The sequence below is a fragment of the Artemia franciscana genome, unplaced genomic scaffold (genome assembly GCF_032884065.1).
Source record: "Artemia franciscana unplaced genomic scaffold, ASM3288406v1 PGA_scaffold_108, whole genome shotgun sequence".
Lineage (NCBI taxonomy): Eukaryota > Metazoa > Arthropoda > Branchiopoda > Anostraca > Artemiidae > Artemia > Artemia franciscana.
The window spans coordinates 17,278-36,627 of record NW_027062611.1 but is presented as its reverse complement, the minus strand read 5'-3'; the positions used below and the strand labels follow the sequence as shown (position 1 = coordinate 36,627).

The 19,350-nt window shown below is 37.1% G+C and overlaps 1 protein-coding gene across 1 annotated transcript; it reads right to left on the bottom strand.

Moving 5' to 3' along the window:
- Window positions 1-1,412: 1,412 nt before the first annotated feature.
- Window positions 1,413-19,318, bottom strand: LOC136041151 (enolase-phosphatase E1-like). The gene is made up of 3 exons (XM_065725682.1): window positions 19,107-19,318; window positions 13,969-14,070; window positions 1,413-4,127 (listed from the first exon to the last, which is right to left on the bottom strand). The coding sequence occupies exons 2-3, from the start codon at window positions 13,981-13,983 to the stop codon at window positions 1,524-1,526; spliced, it is 2,619 nt and encodes an 872-aa protein (XP_065581754.1). The 5' UTR covers window positions 13,984-14,070; window positions 19,107-19,318; the 3' UTR covers window positions 1,413-1,523.
- Window positions 19,319-19,350: the final 32 nt, after the last annotated feature.

Here is a 19,350-nt window from a genome sequence, read left to right as displayed (position 1 = left end):
CCCACGGGGACTGTGGGGTAGTAAGTAGTCCCCAAAGACATAGTTATAAGGTTTTTCAGCTACTCTAAATAAAATGACTATCTCAGAATTGTCATCCATTGACTTTGGGAAAATAATTAGCGTGGGAGGGGGCCTAGGTGCCCTCCAATTTTTTGTTCACTTAAAAAGGGCACTAGAACATTTCATTTTCGTTAGAATGAGCCCTTTTGCAACATTCTAGGACAACTGGGTCGATACGATCACCCCTGGAAAAAAAAAACAAAAAAAAAACAAATAAACACGCACCCGTGATCTGCCTTCTAGCAAAAAGTACAAAATTCCACATTTTTGTAGATAAGAGCTTGAAACTTCTACAGTAGGGTTCTCTCATACGCTAAATCTGATGATGTGATTTTCGTCAAGATTTTATGACTTTCAGTGCGTGTTTTCCCCTATTTTCTAAAAAAACGCATATTTTCTCAGGCTCGTAACTTTTTATTGGTAAGACTGAATTTGATGAAACTTATATATTTAAAATCAGCATTAAAATACAATTCTTTTGATGTAGCTATTGGTATCAAAATTCTATTTTTTAGAGTTTCGGTTACTATTGAGCCGGGTCGCTCCTTACTACAGTTTGTTACCACGAACTGTTTGATATAACATAGAGCATCCTGTGGTGGAATGGGAGATTGGGGACGTGAAGGGGGGATGTTCTGCAAGAAAACTACTGCTCTTTCTGCAGTTAAAAAAAATTAGAAGACAACAAAAATAACTCTACAAACTAAGATTACTATATTGGAAGTCACTGTCATGACAGTGTTCAAGCGTGACTCTGAAATATGGGCGCTTTGAAAGGTAGTGTAAGATTAAAGGTTTTTAGGAGGCATTATCAAGAAATACTGACAGAGATCAACTATCGTCAATAAACTAATAAGCTGTACGAAAAATATCATTCGATGTCAATTTTTAGAACTAAAATGAAAAAAAGGTAAAGATTGTAATGTAACGTTTTACGGATGATAGATTGCCAAGGACTGATTGACAGAGTGCCAAGTATTGGGCTATTTGGTCATCCATCAGACACAAAATAAGAAGCAGGTCGTCCCTGAAGGGTGGTAAGAAATTATTTAAAGCGAAAGGGAACTTCATGGGAAGGGATAAAGAGTAGAGGTTTATATAAATGAGGTTGGAGGCTGAACCGGTGAAGTTGCGTTGGCCTCAGCACGTTTAGAACAATCTGATGTTGGTCTGAAGGACCCTATACTTAAGACAGTTAAAATAATAATAATTTAGTTCTCACCAAGTACACAGTGAGACTCTGGTCAGTCCAAGGTCAAAGTTCCATCAGGATTCAAAAGAAAAATCTGTGGCTTTTTTTGGGAATATTCCTAATCGAACAAAAATAAATTATTCTATCCATAAAAGGACGGAAAAAGTTTATTATATAATAATTATAGCCTAATTCGAGATTCGTAATAAAATTTAGAAGCATAAATAAACAAATTAGTCAAAAATTAAAAAAAAACTATCGCAGCCATAGGTCAAAAACTCAAAAGGTTTCTAAGTTTACGGACAGTCACAACGTCTAGTTTGGAAGCATTAAAATCAAAAGTCTTCGCAGTATATTCAAAACATCCAGTTTCCTCTACAATCTCAACAATTTTCTGGGCAGTGTTAGGATCAGACACTGAGGAAACACGCCTTTGTAGTTCCATTAAGTCTTCCAAATGATCTTTCGTGAACCTATATGGGTTAGAAAACTCACTATTGTAATCTTTGCACTGGAGTCTATCAGGTTTTGTCTCCTGGTAGTCTTCGTGAACTGGTGTAACGGGTTCCTGCCTAATAACCGGCTCAAAAGGTAATCTTGGAGATGGGACTCTTTTAAGAAGTGGAACACACCTCTCTGATGATGCATCTCGAGGTCGTTTCTGAGGCAGACTCTGTTTTACTAAAGCGAAAGACGTATTCGAAGAGGTTGAGGATTCTGAAAGAAATGATAAACGTTTTTTCAACTTAGCTGCTCCTATTTCTTGCCTTTTCTTATCCATCAATTTTTTTTCTTTTTCAATGACATCTTTTGATGACGTTTTTTTCGCCGAATAATTTTTTGCCAGGCTAGACGAATCAGCAAACTCCTTCTCAAGATCTGTCCTAACCTCAGCAGGTTTAGTCTCAATGTAGTCTCTATGATCTGTGGTAACAGTTTCAGGAGGTATTCTTAGGGATGTGACTCTTTTAATACGCGAAACACACCTCTCTGATGAGGCATATCGAGGTCGTTTCTGACACCGACTCTCTTCAACTACAATAGAAGGTGGCTCGTCACTTTCGGACTCAGAAGTATCAGTACTACTAGAAAATATTCTGGTTTTACACAACAAGCTGGTTTTCTGAACACGTGGAATAAATTTTGGTGACTTTTGTACCTCTTCATCTGATGAATCTTCTGATAGCAGTAGTGAAGGCACGTGTGCCAGTAATGGAGGCATGCCACTATGCTTACTTATATCGTTTTGGTTAGCGAACAGAGAAATCATTGTAGTTTGCTTGTTATCAACAATTTCACCTTTTTCTAACGAATTTGAAGGTCCTGAAAGAGATGATGAGATTGCTTGCTTCTTCTTATCTTCCATTTTTTTTTCTCTCTCAATAACATTTGTTGTAATAGTCCTTTTAGTTTTCATGATATTTTGGGCTGCTGGGGCCGAGTCTCTGCCCTCTACTTTAACATCTTTTTCATTTTTAGAGGAATATGGTTTACAGCTAATTACCTTTTGGTTGTTGTTTACCTCTTTGATACTTATTGGGTCTTTAAACCTTATCTGTTCTGTTGGCAGTGTCTGACAGCTATCGCTGCTAAATACCTGAGAGTTCAGACTCTCTTTTACTAAAATAGAAGTTGGTTTGTCATTTTCAGACTCAAAAGTATCATCACTACTAAAAAACATGCTAGTTTTACCCAACAAGCTGGTCTTTCGAGCACGCGGAACCGATTTCGGAGATTTTTTCACCTCTTCATCTGATGAATCTTCTGACAATAGTAGTGGAGGTAGGTCCACTAGCTCATGAAGATGTGCCAGTATTACAGGTTGCTCACTAGGTACACTTCTTTCGACTTTCTGAGCAGACAGAGAAATCCTTGAAGTTGGTTTATTATCAACAGTTTCGCCTTCTTCTAACGAGGCTGAGGGTCCTGAAAGAGATGAGTGTTTCTTCAGGGTAGCAGCTGCGATCGCTTGCTTCTTCACCAATTTTTTTTCTCTCTCAATTACATTTGATTTGATAGATCTTTTAGATTTCATTACTTTCTCAGCTGATGGGGGTGAGTCTCTGCCCTCTATTTTAGTATCATTTTCATTTTTGGAGGCGGAACATAGTTTACCATTAATTACCTCTTGGTTGTTGTTTACCTCTTTGTTACCTCTTGGGGCTTTAAACTTTTTCTGTTCTGTTGACAGTGTCTGAGAGCTATAGCCGCTAAAGACCTGGGAGGTGGAGCTCAGTGAAATCGCCGATACATATGTAGTTGAGTCTTTTTTCACTTTCACTTTATTCGCTAGTAAAATCTCTGTCACACCTTCTCTAATAATATCTTTAAATTCTGTATTCACTTTAGGCACAATATCCTTTTGCTCAACTGTAACTTGGTCTCTTACTTCTTTTTTGTCTGTTGAATGCTTAATGTTTATCAATTTTTCAGAGCTTTTGGATTCATTATCCTTTTTCCTTTTTTCTTTATGTTCACTATTCTTTTTTTCCTCACTTTTAGAGTTTCTATCATCTTTCTTTTGCTCATTCTTCGCCCCTATGAATTTTTCTCTACTCGGCTTTTCCTTCTCTACTATATATGACTTTTCCTCGGTTTTTTGTTTAGAAGATTTTTCAGGTTTTTCCATCTTCTCTTTACTTTTATCGTCACTCTTATGACTTTTATCTAGCTCTTTAGTTTTCTCTTTGTCCTTTTCTATCAGTTCTTTTACTTTGTCAGTAACAATGCGAAATTCTTCCTTTTCAGGTTCTACATGTTTGATTTTATCGTATTTCTTTTGTTTTCTTTTGTCTTTTTCATCCTCTCCTCCTTCTAACTTAACAGAGCTCCACTCCTTACTTTTTTCTTTGCTGGATTTTGACTCTTTTGGCTCCTGAAAAATAGAAAGAATATATAGACGAATAAAAATAAACAAAATGGAGATGTATAATTTTAGGTTACGTGCACCTCGAAACAATATACTTTTCAATATAGGTTAGGGTTGACCCCTTTAGGAGAGGGAGACTGAAACCCAATAGATATGGCAATTGTTTATATTTGGAAACAGCATTGAGTTGAGCCATCCTAGCCGAATGGATCGTGCTCCAGACTTGAAGCCTTGAGGTAAGGGGTTCGATTCCCGGTGTTGCTGGTTGTTTGTTTCGAATAGGGGTCAACGGTGTAACTCTGTAAGCTAAGTCAGAGTCAACTCAGCTTTAAATGGACACCCAGAGAAATCTGGAGGGGGGGGGGGAGAAGGCAATTGTCGGATGATCTGTCCCTAATCACGCATTGCACTCCCAGCCAAAGGTATTGAATCAGGAGATTGGGACCTGTGTAATCCAGATCATTGGCCATCATTGGCGAAAAAGTTTTTTAAGCCTTGAATTAGAAATGAAGCGGTACGTTTCTTTTTCGGATGATTTGCCCCCAATCATCAATTACAATCCCGGCTGAAGGAATTGAATCAGGAGATCGATACCTGCGCAACGCAGACCATTGGTCAACATGCGAATAAATTAAGTTAATTCTACTTGAAAGTTTTCCGCGTGGAAAGTGATCCTTTTTGATTGATGTTATTTTTTACATGGGTACTTACATAGTCATGTTTTTCTATAAGCAATGAAAATTTCTGAAAAACTGTTAGAACATTTCATGGCGACTCTGAATAGACTTAGAATTTTTCTTAAAACACAGAAATTTGTAATTGTGTAATTTGTCATGTAAGTTGTCTTTGGATTATTCTATTTCTGCTTAAGGAACTGCACCACAGAATAAACATATACAAAAGGTAGCAAAAAGTCATACTCTCCATTGAAGATTTTTGAAACACATCTAAAACAACCCAAACTAAGCCACACTTCGTGACCTCGCCTTCACGCACGTTGCAAAAATGGCAATGGCAAATGGCAAAATGAACACCGTATATTTGTTTGAAATATCCAGTTAAATTTTATATCTGTTCACTGTCAATAAAAAGGTTTCATCCCTATTTTGAACTGTTTATTTTGAACTTTTTGCTACTGTTCGTTAAATATATTTATACTGTGATACTGCACAGTCAGATGCACCTAAGTAAGTAAATTTGAACATAATAAATGCTAAACACAAATTATAATATTTAGTACCCCGTTTGGTTTACTTATATGACTGATAAAAGAAGCTAGTGTCAACAAAAAAACCACCACACCATCTGGCGTCTGGCGTTTCTTCACATTTTTTAGGTGCGGAGAAAAGTAAAAAAAAAAGACTGAAAAGACGAATAAAAATACTTATTTCTTAAACAGAATAAGCAAATGCGAATGGAGGATTTTGTGGCTATAAAGGTAATAATTCATTTAGAGATTAAAAGCACAATAAAAAAGCTAATGAATAACTACATTCGAATCAATTCACGAAAATTTAGGGGTGAGGGAGCGTGTCAAAATACATGTTTCAAAATCTAGAGGGTAGAAATTTGATTGCCTTTTACTTTTTTTACGAAAACACTGAAAATTCCATAAAGGTTTTTTTTTTCGGGATCTAGGGGGGGGGGGAGCAGAATTAAGAGAAAATTTTAATTAGAAAGAATATTAAAATGAGGAGAAATTGAGTTTAATAAAACCAACATCAACTCTAATTTGTTCTCAATTATTATCTACTAATAGCAGGTATCTTTTGCCAGAATAATCACGCGGGTAGAAATGCTGGTATTCCAAGGTTTTATCTTTTCTAATTTCAAAAATTATAGCATAAATATTCAGTTTAATTGGTCCAACAGTTCGTGGTAACAAACTGTAGTAAGGAGCGACCCGGCTCAATAGTAAACGAAACTCTAAAAAACAGAATTTTGATGCTAAAATATACATCAAAAGAATCGGATTTTCATGTTGATTTTAAATATATAAGTTTCATCAAATTTAATCTTTATCATCAAAAGTTACGAGCCTGAGAAAATTTGCCTTATTTTGGAAAATAGGGAGAAACACCCCCTAAAAGTAATAGAATCTTAACGAAAATCACACCATTGCATTCGGCGTATCAGAGAACCGTATAGCAAAAATTTCAAGCTCCTATCTACAAAAATGTGGAATTTGGTATTTTTTGCCAGAAGACAAATTTTCCAGGGGTCATTGTGTCGACCAAGTGGTCCTAGAATGTCGCAAGAGGGTTCATTCTAACGGAAATGAAAAGTTCTAGTGCCCTTTTTAGTGACCAAAGAAATTTGAGGGCACCTAGGCCCCCTCCCACGCTCATTTTTTCTCCAAAGTCAACAGATCAAAATTTTGAGATAGCCATTTTCTTCCGCATAGTCAAAAACCATAATAACTATGTCTTTGGGAATAACTTACTCCCCCACAGTCCCTGGGGGAGGGGCTGCAAGTTACAAACTTCGACCAGTGTTTACATATAATAATGGTTATTGGGAAGTGTACAGATGTTTTCAGGGGGATTTTTTTGATTTTGGGGGTAGGGTTGAGGGGAGGATCTTTCCTTGGAGAAATATGTCATGGGGGAACAGAAATTCAATGAAAAGGGCGCAGGATTTTCTAAAATTACTATAAAAAAACAATGAAAAAATAAACATGGAAAGGTTTTTTCAATTGAAAGCAAGGAGTAGCATTGAAACTTAAAACGAACAGAGATTATTACGCATATGAGGGGTTCTAAAAATACTTTAGCATAAATAGCGAGGTATTTAGGAGGAGATAAATACGTCGCTCTTTATGATATAGTATTTTCAGTAATTTCAACTATTTATTCTACGGCGGTCATTCTTAAAGAATTGGGACAAAACTTACGATTTAGTGTAAAGAGCGAGGTACTAACGAGGGTACAAACCCCCTCATATACATAATAAAAATTTAAGAATATAAAAGTTTGTTACGTAAGTTAATTCTTAAGTTACGTATATTTTTTGCTAATTAAAACATTCATTAAAATTAAAGTCTATAGTTGCCTTTTTATGTAACTGAAAAATTGCAGGGCAACTAGGCCTCCTTCCCCACCCCTTATTTCTCAAAATCGTCTGATCAAAACTAAGAGAAAGCCATTTAGCCAAAAAAGGAATTAATATGCAAATTTCATTTTAATAATTTATGCATGGAGAGCCAAAATCAAACATGCATTAATTCAAAAACGTTCAGAATTTACATAAAAAAAACTAGTTTTTTTTTAACTGAAAGTAAGGAGCGACATCAAAACTTAAAACGAACAGAAATTACTCCGTATATGAAATGGGTTGTCCCCTCCGCAATCCTTCGCTCTTTACGCTAAAATTTGACTCTTTGCCACAATTCTGCTTTTTAAAACAATTAAAAGCTTTAGCGTAAAGAGCGAAGGATTTCAGAGGGGACAACCCATTTCATATACGGAGTAATTTCTGTTCGTTTTAAGTTTTGATGTCGCTCCTTACTTTCAGTTAAAAAACCTAGTTTTTTTAATGTAATAACTAACAAAGATTGCGCTCAAAAGCTGAATATTGGACACCTCACCAAATGTCAAGATGGCAATAAATATTAGGTATACAAATTAACATTAGGAAGGTCAGCTCAACTACAGCTCATTTTAAAATATATAGGAACATTGAAAATAGTAAACGAGAAAATAATTCCTTACAAACTAAGATTTACTACAGTGGGTTTTACTGCTTTCTAAAGGAAAACAAATTCAATAGCCTATAATTTGACCCCCCACCAAAACCCTTTCCCCTTCTAGGTCACTCACTTTTCCTGTTGGCAAATTTGCTCGGAAAGGAAATAGAAGTTGTTAGAAATAGTTTTTATTACTATTTATGACTTATTAACAGTTATTCCTTTTCAATAGTTTGTAGACTAGTACCACCAAAGGTGTGACTAAAACTAGTCGCGCCTAAGGCACACGACACCCGTAAGCTCAATCAATTGCTGAAACAGGCTACTGAGAGAAATGGATGTGTCTGCGAGAGTATCAAGATGAAAGGAATATTCCAAATAGCTCTTAAATTCGTCACATCATCCAGAGATAACCCTACCAGTGGTCATTCGAGCCCCTTATGAAGTTTGTCTCGAACCCCCTGATATCGATGGAAAAAATATCCATTCGTTCACTGAAGAGCCACAAGTCTCCTGGTGAAGACGGTCTGCCCCTAGAACTATATATAGCTGCTGATGGGATCGTCGCAGCTCAACTCAAACCGCTATTTTACCAAATTTAGACCGAAAAGAATTTCCCGATGGACTGGAAATGTATTACTATTTATGACTTATCAATGGTTATTCCTTTTCAATAGTTTATAGACTAGTCCCCACAAAGCTGCGACTAAGACTAGTCACATCTAAGGCACAGAACACCCGTAATCTCTATCAATTACTGAAACAGGCTACTGAAAGAAAGTAATAACTCGATGAGATCATTCACCTTGCAGATAATAACAGACCTGTCTGTGAGAGTTTCAAGATGAAAGGAATATTTTCAATAGCTCTTGAATTCGTCACATCATCCACAGATAATCCTTCAAGTGGTCCTTCGAGCACCTTATGAAGTTTGTCTCGAACCCCCCCCCCCCCCGACATCGATGAAAAAATATAATTCGTTCACTGAAGAGCCACAAGTCTTCTGGTGATGACGGTCTGCCTCCAGAACTGTAAATAGCTACTGATTAAATTACCCCAGCTCATCTCAAAGATTTAGACCGAAAATAATTTGCTGACGGACTGGAAAGTTTTAATCCTTCTTTCTCTCTTCAGAAGAGGGACAAGTCAGAATGTAAGAACAACCGTGGAATCACTCTCACTGATAGTGCGGCAAAGTAGTTTGCCATTCTTTTCCTGAATATATTTAAACAGGCCCGACAAGAGAGAATGAGAAAAGAACAAGCTAGCTTTCGAACCAGGGCCTCTTGTACCGAGCAAATTTTTATCCTTAGGCTGCAGTTACAGCAGTGCCATAGATATGGTTTGCCGATAATCCTTACCTTCATCGATTACATAGCAGCGTTCGAATCAGTTCAGCGAGACGTTCTCTGGCGTATCCTAGAAGAGTAAAGAATAGCTTCGCACTTTGTACAGCTTTCGAAAGCATGCTATGACAGGCAGATGAGGGTACGGGCCTACGGTGAAGAGTCTGAAAACATTTCTGTAGACCCAGGAGTAAAACAAGGTGACGTTCTATCCCCCATCCTTTTCAATTATGTAATTGACTGGATTATGGAAAGAGTTGTCAGCACACACGAAGGAGTACCGGTTGGAAATGGTGTTCAGGTCAGTAGCTGAGACCAGTGGTTCCCAACCGATGGTACGCGTACCCCAGGGGGTACGCGAAACCCTCGCAGGGGGTACGCGAAGGTCCCAAAATTAATTTAGTCTACATCTTTAAAACTTGTTTCTGACTCAGTTCCAACATTTCCCTCAAAATCAGATAACATAACCCATTGTACGTAATTTCAGACTCATTTTCAAAACTTTCGCTTTCAGTAACCCGCTAATTTTTCTCCATAGCCGTAAGGTCTCGATTTAAACTCAGCGGGTTCAGTATCTTGTCATCTGTTGAAACACGAAGTTCGTGAATTGTGGTTGCAAACAAAGATGGATAGATTCCTGATCAGGAATAACAAGAAGCCGAATGATGGTACCCAAAACTCTGAACCTGCACCTAAGAAGAAGAAATATGACGAATCATCGGTCAAAGTGCGTCGATATTTGTCAGAATACCTAGGGCTCGGATTTAGTGCGACAAAGTCTGATCCAGTGAATGCACAGTGCGTTCTTTGTGGTCAAGTCATGGCCAACAGTTCCATGAAACCTGCGCATATGAACCGGCATCTCAGTACTGTGCACCCTTCTCATGTCGGTAAGCCCATAGAGTTTTTCAAGCGTAAACAAGAAGCATTCGCTAGTAACTGTTTGGAAATTGCAAAAGTGGCATCAGTTTCTTCAAAGGCTCTCCGGGCTTCGTATGCTGTTTCATATTTAGTTGCGAAACAGAAAAAACCGCACACCATCGCCGAATGTCTGATATTACCAGCACTAGTGAAAGTCAGTGAAATAATGTTTGACACGAAAACTGCTACTGCCCTTCAGTCTATACCTGTGTCGAACAATACCATTTCAAGAAGGATAGAAGACATTGCAAGCGATATTGTCATGCAGGCTATTGAGCAAATAAAGTTGACGAAGATGTTTGCGTTACAGCTTGACGAAAGCACGGATGTGTCAGGTGAAGCCCAGGTGATCGTATTTGTTCGATATCAAGATTGTTCTGACATAAGAGAAAATATTCTGTTTTGTCAAAACCTACAGTCAAGAACAACAGGAGAAGAAATATTCAAGGTGATTGACAAATTCTTCGCAGAAGGGGGCATCTTGTGGGACTGGTGTCTATCAGTTTGAAGTGATGGAGATGCCGCCCTAACAGGGAAGAATAATGGGCTCATGGCCTGGATAAGGAAGAAAAATCCAAAGGTGAAGTGGTTGCACTGCATCATTCACAGGCAAGCTCTTGCATCGAAAAGGATGAACGCACATCTGCACGAGACCCTCAACGAGGCTGTAAAAGTGATCAACTTCATCAAAGCCCGACCACTGAACTCAAGAATGTTCAAGTTGCTGTGCCAAGAGATGGGTTCAGAACATCAACATTTACTTCTGCACACAGAAGTTCGCTGGTTGTCTCGTGGGAAGATTTTAAACAGACTTTTCGAGCTTCGACAAGAAGTTCATATGTTTCTTCTGGAGCAAAAATCTGCATTCAGTTCACTTTTTGAAAACCAGGACTGGGTCTGCAGGCTGGCCTATCTTGCGGATATTTTCGACAAACTGAATGACTGAATCTGTCAATGCAAGGTTTCCGGACGGACGAACTCTCCCTGAATTCGAAGATGTGTGCTTTCATCAAGAAATTGGAGTTCTGGCTTAAAAAGGTTCAAAGAAACAGCGCTAGTGTCTTCCCGACCCTTGACAAGTTTGCGGACGATAGTGAAATTGATAACCTCAACACAATCTGTGATTGTATTCGGGAGCATCTGACAAAGTTGCTAGATGAACTTGTGTCATATTTCCCATCGATTATGAACCAAGATAGAACGCAGGATTGGATCCAAAATCCATTTGTTGAAGACGTGACCTCAAGCTCCGGTCTTAGTGACAAGCTTACAGAGAATCTGATCGAACTTGCCTGTGATCGCGCCTTAGAACTGAAATTTCAAAATGTAACTGTTTCCCAGTTTTGGCTGGAGGTGAAAGGAGAATACAAGGAACTAAGTGAAATCGCCATGTCTGCTTTGTTACCATTCGGATCCACTTACCTTTGTGAAGTGTCATTTTCGGCAATGTCATTGATCAAAACCAAACACAGAAACAGACTGAGTGTACAAAATGACCTTATAATTGCCGTTAGTGACATCGAGCCAAGATTTGATAATATTTTAGCAAAAAAGCAGCCTCAAGTTTCTCATTGATTTTGTACGTACATTTAAGCACCGTCATATTGGACAATAAATCTCGTGTTTTTGAAAATCTGATTTTAGTTAAGAAAAAAGTAAAACAACGATTCTCAAGAAAGGGGTACGCAAACTTTTTGGGCCTTGACTAGGGGTACGCGGACCGAAAAAGTTTGGGAACCACTGGCTTAGACTATGCTGACAATATTGCCCTCGCTGAATGTGATCCACTGAAAGCCCAAATGATGACGGACAAAGTGCTCCAAAATGGTTGGATGAAGAATTAATCCAAGAAAGAACAAAGTGATGTGTGTCAATCCTCAGAGTCCTCCTTCTATATCCCTCGATGGCATGAGCACTGAGCAGCCTATAGAATTTGCTTACCTCGGATCTTTTATGGTTTCGGAGTGGAAGTCTGATCAAGAAATTGAAACGTATATTTGCCTAGCCTCTGCCAGTTTTGTTCAGCACAATAAACCACTATGGATATATCGCAAAACAAGCATTACTACGAAAAATAGAGTCTACGAGGCGATCGTCAGAAATACTCTCCTATATGGGTGCGAAACATGGGCTGTCAAAGCTCAAAATAGTAGTAAGCTGGATATCTTTGATCATGACTGTCTTCGTCGTATTATACACGTCCAGCTCCATAAACGAGTATCAAACAAGAAAATACGTGAGCGCTTTAAACATCAGTACACAGTCTTGGATATTGCAATGAGACGAGCGCGTGTGTGGCAGGGCCATTTTCTCTGACGTTAAGACTACTGATGCATCTCGAAGTCCACTTTTGAAGCACGCCCGCTTGAAACTTGGAAACGTTGATCTGGTGGTAAGAAGAAAGATTGGTGATCAGCAATAAAAAATTGGCGACCTGGCAACTTGGAACCACTTTGAGGCTTACACCTGTTTGGTTGGCTCTGGGACAGTGATTGGGAGTACGATGTCAAAGCCGTTGCACATGACGTGCCTCAAGGAAAACTTCTGTTGGAGAAATTGTGGATGTTGGGTGAGGCCAAGAAGCGTCTAGTTATTGTCAAAAGTAAAGCAAGTAATACTGGCCCCAGTAGAGGATAATGTTTTCAACTTTATACTGTCATAGCTTCCTGTTTTATAAACTGGTCGGGTAGGGTTTAGGGTATCAATTCCCCAAAAGCGGGGGGCAGGATTTTTTTTACTTTCAAGGAAAGCACGAAAAATTCTAATTCTAGAGGGGGTCAGATTTTTAACCTTTTCAAAGAAAACAACAATTAACATTATTACCCCTCTACCAAGAAAAAAGACTTTTTTTTCAAAATTTAGGGGGTGGGGCACAGATCTACTTAGATTTTTCTAAAGAAACACTATTTGGGTGGATATCTACAGTATATCCATCAAATGACGTAATATGTTACCTAAAATAGAACAAAATTTTGACCAACATTTCATATTAAGCCAATCAATAAAGTTTTTATTAGGCCTTTTCTTCTGTCAACTCATTTCTAGCACCGAAGAAAGATTATTGAGAATCAGGTGATCATGATCAAGGTCACCAATTCACAGAAATTGTGTGTGCGTGGGAGGGGTGGGCAAGGACTTTTTTTACGAAAGAAAATATACTTCTCAAAATCTAGGGAGGAATCAATTTCTGCTTTACATTTGTTTTTTAATTAAAACAACTGTTTTTAAAATCTAAAGGGGGAGGGCTACAAAAATCTAGGAGGCACCTCTGCCGCAATTGACCTCCCTGATCATGTATTATTTAACGATTAAACTAAATCAAAATCATTTAAGACTCAGATTTTGGCATTTTTTACCTTAATTGAAAAACTACCAGGAGAAAATATCAAGACAACCTGGGTTACTTGAAGTGTCTTTGCTTATTCTTACTAAAACAAGTTATTCTTACTAAAATAGATAGAATATTACATACTACAGCCAAGAAATTTAGACTTTCTACAAGCCACGAGAGATGAAGAGGTAGAGAGATACTAATTCTAACTGGAAATAAAAACAACGACGGGAGACCCCTCTTAAAGGAGTTCAATTTCATCGATTTTAGAAATGGTTTTGACGGGGGGTCCAAGGAGTGGGACCCTTGTAATCTATTGTTGGTATTATCTGAAGGAATAAAGTGCATGGTTGTGCTATTAAGAAAGAGTTATGTGAAAAGTAGCCCTATTTAAGCTGGGAAAGGGCTTACCCATTCACAACAAATTTTGGCAGCAAACAAAATTTAAAAGTTTGACTACTACATTAGGGTAATTTTTCTCCATACAAATCTGTCTATAATGCCTATATTACAGATTTGTATACCAAAATTATTTAATAATAGGAAAAAGCCTAAAGTTTATACCTTTGGGGGCTTCATTTCTTCGTCCAAACTTGACAGTGAGTCTGAATCTGATGTTTCTTCTATCTCCCTGACGATTACATCTTTAGATTCACACAGAGGTAGCTAAAATTAAACAAGGTCCATTTCAGTTCTAGACTTAAAAGCATATATTCTTAATGTGTACTATATTTTTTTAATAAAAAAAAATCGCTCATAAAAACGTCCCGATGGTCGGAGTTAAATACACTGCTGGCAGGTCTGCCACAGGTAAGTGCCACACTGGCAGTTCAGCGACTTCGTTGAAAGTTCTCTACAATATATTCTTATTGTTTAGCATGAAACTAGCAGGCCCAGCTGTTTATATTGTACAAAAGCCAGCATATTCCCAACGGACCCCCCCCCCCCATCTTGGAAAATTCCCCAGCACGCAAGATTGAGCAGCCACAAAGAAAACGCTAAGTAAGTACTACAAAATGTAGATCAGACAAAAGAACCAGATATTAAAAAGAGTTTTAGGATAGGAGCTGGTTGGTCTCCAATCCCTTGGGATTTCTAATGTTACTCTTTACTTTTATAATAACAGCGTAGACCAAAAACTTTCCTAAAAATCAAAAGGGATTGTATATTAATTTCTACTTCAACCCTTCTTTAGAGCTAATTTTGTATTTATCTGAAATCTCAATGAGAGTTAGGATATTTTGGCTTTAAAATGCATGCTTTGAGGCATCTGCCCTCTCCCTAACAATTAGACCCTTTGACTAGATTGAACAAAATGACAGTACAAAGTTTAACAATAACAGTTACAAAGGAGGGGGATATAAACAGGGTAAAAAGAGGGGCCTAGTTACCCTCCAGTCTCTCTTCAACTTTCCCTCAACACATATAGGAAGTTTAAACCTAATACCATCAGGCATAACTTGGATATCGCTAATGTTGCTCTTTTCACAACCGGCAAGGGCAAAACATGTTTCGATTGTATTCGGCATCCCTCTCAAAATTGCCCTACAGTTTCATTTTTACACTCTAAACGTTAATGAGAGATCCATGATCAAGAATGCTCTTTTTATTTAATTAAATAAAGAAACAAGTTTTTTTAATGAAAGTAAGGAGCAACATTAAAACTTAAAACGAACGGAAATTACTCCGTATATGAAAGAGGCTTTTCCTCCTCAACGCCTCGCTATTTACGCTAAAGTTTGACTTTTTCTCTTAACTCTACTTTTTAAAACAGTAAGAAATTTTAGCGTAAAGAGCGGGGCGTTGAGTAGGAAAAGCCCCTTTCATATACGGAGTAATTTCTGTTCGTTTTAAGTTTTAATGTTGCTCCTTACTTTCATTGAAAAAAACTTGTTTTTTTTATTTAATTTCTGGACGTTTTTGAATTAATGCATATTTTGATCTTGCGTCTCCGCACATAAATAATTAAAACAAAATTTGCATATTAATTAATTGCAATTAATCGGAAGATTTTGAGAAAAAAGGAGCGAGGGAGGAGGCTTAGTTGCCCTCCAATTTTTTGATTACTTAAAAAGACAACTAGAACTTTTAATTTTTTACGAACGTTTTCATTCGTAAAAAATATACATAACTTACGAATTAACTTACGTAACGAACTTCTATATTCGTATGTTTTTATTGCGTATAAGAGGGGGTTCAACCCTCTTCGATACCTCGCTCTTTACACTAAAGCTTAAATATTGTCCCAATTCCTTAAGAATGACCTCTGAATCACAAAGGCCGTAGAATAAATAGTTGAAACTACTAGAAATACTTTAGCGTAAAGAGTGAGGCATAACGAGGAGGTAAAGCCCTCATATGCGTAATAATTTTTGTTCGTTTTAAGTTTTAATGCTGCTCCTCACTTTCAGTAGAAAAAACTTTTCACATTTATTTTTTCATTGTTTTTTCAAATAACGCTAGAAAATCCTGCGCCCCCTTTATTGAAATTCTCTTCCCCCATGAGAAGTTCCTCCATGGAAATATCCTCCCACGTAACCCCTCCTTCAACTCTCCCCCCTAAACTAAAAAAATCCCCCTGAAAACGTCTTTACACTTCCCAGTAACCATTACTATATGTAAACACAGGTCAAAGTTTGTAACTTGCAGCCCCTCCCACGGGGACTGCGGGGGAGTAAGTCGTCCCCTAAAGACATAGTTATTAGGTTTTTCGTCGGTGATAAAATGGCTATCTCAGAATTTTGACCCGGTGACTTTTGGAGAAAAATGAGCGTGGGAGGGGGCCTAGGTGCCCTCAAATTTTTTTGGTCATCTAAAAAGGGCACTAGAACTGTTAATTTCTGTTAGAATGAGCCCTCTCGCGACATTCTAGGACCACTCAGTCGATAGGATCACCCCTGGGGAAAAAACAACAAAAGAACAAACGAAAAAACAAATAAACACGCATCCGTGATCTGTCTTCTGGCAAAAAATGCGAAATTCCACATTTTTGTAGATAGGAGCTTGAAACTTCTACAATAAGGTTCTCTGATACGCTTAATCTGATGGTGTGATTTTCGTTAAGATTGTATTACTTTTAGGGGATGTTTCCTCCTATTTTCTAAAATGAGGCGAATTTTTCTCAGGTTCTTAACTTTTGATGGGTATAACTGATCTTGATGAAACTTATAGATTTAAAATCAGCATCAAAATGCAATTCTTTTGATGTAACTATTGGTATCAAAGTTCCATTTTTTTAGTTTCGGTTACTATTGAGCCGGGTCGCTCCTTGCTACAGTTCGTTACCACAAACTGTTTGGTAAAAAGAACTACTGAACTAAATGAACTAATTTTAACAATGAACTACTTGCATAACTTACTTCCCTTGAACCAAGGGCTGCACGAGGGAGAGGGGGGAGCTGTCATTCCCAGAGACACAGTTATTTAACTTTTTGACTAGTTTGAATAAAATAGCTATGTCAAAATTTTGATCTGATACATTCGGATGTGATTAAAAGAGCGTGGGAGAGGGGTGATTGCTTTCCGATAGCTTTTGAATCTTAAAAGGGAAATTAAATTTCGCTTTAAATTGAATTACCCCCCCCCCCCAAAGTTTATACGACCACCCTTCTAATAAAACCATACATCTTAACAATAGGCAACCTGCATGCCTTACAGCCCTCGCCACTTTTAATTCGCAATCAAATGAGCCCCATCCAAAGTTTATAGGGCAACTCCTTTCATATGAAGTACGTCCGGGAAAACATAAATAAATAACAATACATTGAAACCTGGTAGTTCTTTACTATAGGAAACATTATAGCGTTGTCTCTGACTTAAACAGATGGGTAGAATTTTCACTTTCCCTCCTAGTAAATATCCGAAACTATCAAGATTCACAGGGAGGTTTCTTGGGAGGTGGAATTTGTAGGGTGGGTACGCTTAGATCCATTTTGTACAGGCGGAGACCGAGGTATGATTGTCAGTTATGGGTCTACAGCAGAGGTTTTGGGCGAAAATCAACGTTACTTTTGAAGCATTTCATTGTTTCTTTAGAAATATCCTTCAATCCTCCTAAATACACTTTGAACCTTCGTTCTTCTTGAATATATGGCTATGAAGACCAATGTCACTAGCCAAACTTATTTTAATTTGACGTCAACACTGAGGTCTGTCTGGCCCCGTCTACATATCCTGTATATTGACAAACAATTTTGGGCCCGATTCGAGGCGTCACAAAGCTAATATTCGTCTTAAACTTTGTTTGAAAATAAATTAATCATGTCTGTACAACGAGGATGATACGGGTTTAATCCCCAGTAGGGAATCTATCCTCTCCTCCCCCTCCAAAAAATACTCAAAAAGTTAAATATTTCTTTAAATGTTTAGAACTTTGAAGTCAGGAAGGTAAAGTAAGTTAAGTAAGACCATGAACATTAAAAAAAAACGTGCAATTTATATCCACCCATGACAAGAAAATATATAAGCCCGAGTGTAAAGTTTAACACGGGTTTTAAAGCTAAGCAATCAAGTAAGACCACAAAATCAGAACCCGTAACGTTAAGTATACACATATAACGTTACAACACAACACACATAACGTTCTAACATATATAACGTTAAGTATACGAAAAATATATAATTGCAGATACAAGGTTTTCACACGCACCATAGAGTTCTAAAACCCGGAAAGTATAGTAAGTTCAACAAGGCCATAAGCCTAAAGTTAAGTATGCACCCATGAGAAAAAGAAGTATATGCACCCAAGTAAAGCTTTTACGCCAGTCTATAAAGTTAAGTAACTAAGTAAGGTAATAAAATAAAAAACTTCAATGTTAAGTATACATGTTCGAGAAAAAAAAAATGCACGCCTATTTCCATTACTTGTGCTAAATTAATACCATCCAAATGCTTGATCATAAAGTTAGTCATAATTTTTTTTAACCAGCCTATGTTTTGCATACCTACCTAGTACCAACTAGAAATAGTTCAACAATCTTATAAAATAGAATTATAAAAATTATTTTGATAGTCTCAACAAATGTTTTAATATTTATAAATATTTGAAGTATTTTTGTCAGAATACCTTTTTTATACCACAGTAGAAGCTTTTTGGCGATAAATAATTTTGATTTATTTTCTGCTGACTCTTTATCCACATTTCTCTATTTTTAATTGGTAGTACTACCAAATACTGTGCAGCTACATATAGCCTTTTGTATTAAAAACTGAATTCCCAGTTGTTGTTGTTTTTAATGGGCTTAGTTATGCAAATTATTATTAAGCCAATTAAAAAAAAAAATTGAATTCATTTTCACTGTCCATTGAATGTCAAGAATTAAGGCTAAAATCCTAAAATTCTTGTCAGTCTCAAGTAAAAACATTATTTTCCCTTTTTTGTGTTAATTAACAAAGAATTTCAAGTTTGTATTTTTTGATAAATTTTATTGTTTTTATAGTTAAAATTTCTTAGGGTTTAAAAATTAATGAATATTTTGCAAAAAGTGATTTCCAAAAATTTTCATAATAGATCTGAAGTGCCCATCTTATAGTTAATGTCTGCTTACATTTCCACACACTATGCACTCTCACGAATATCTTGGTCATTGTCTTAACCATTGTCTTGACATTGTCAGGTCTAGGTCATTATCGGTCATTAATCGTCATGTAACCTTATTCTAATGAATAATAAAAAAAAAACTAAGTAAATAAAATGAACTTACAGCACCCCCTTGTAGAAGGGTCTTCTTCCAGTCCCTAGAAGGCCGTACGAAAAAAAGGGTCTGTTGCTTATAATGGCCATAGTTGGAATCAGGTTTTAGCAGTAAATCATATATAAAGCTGTTCTCCTTTTTATCTGGATTTTTATAATGAACATCAATTTGGAATCGAAAACTGCCATACCCAGCCTCTTTAATAATGAATGGAGGCTCATTTAAGGCTAAAATAAAAAAAAGTAACAATTAC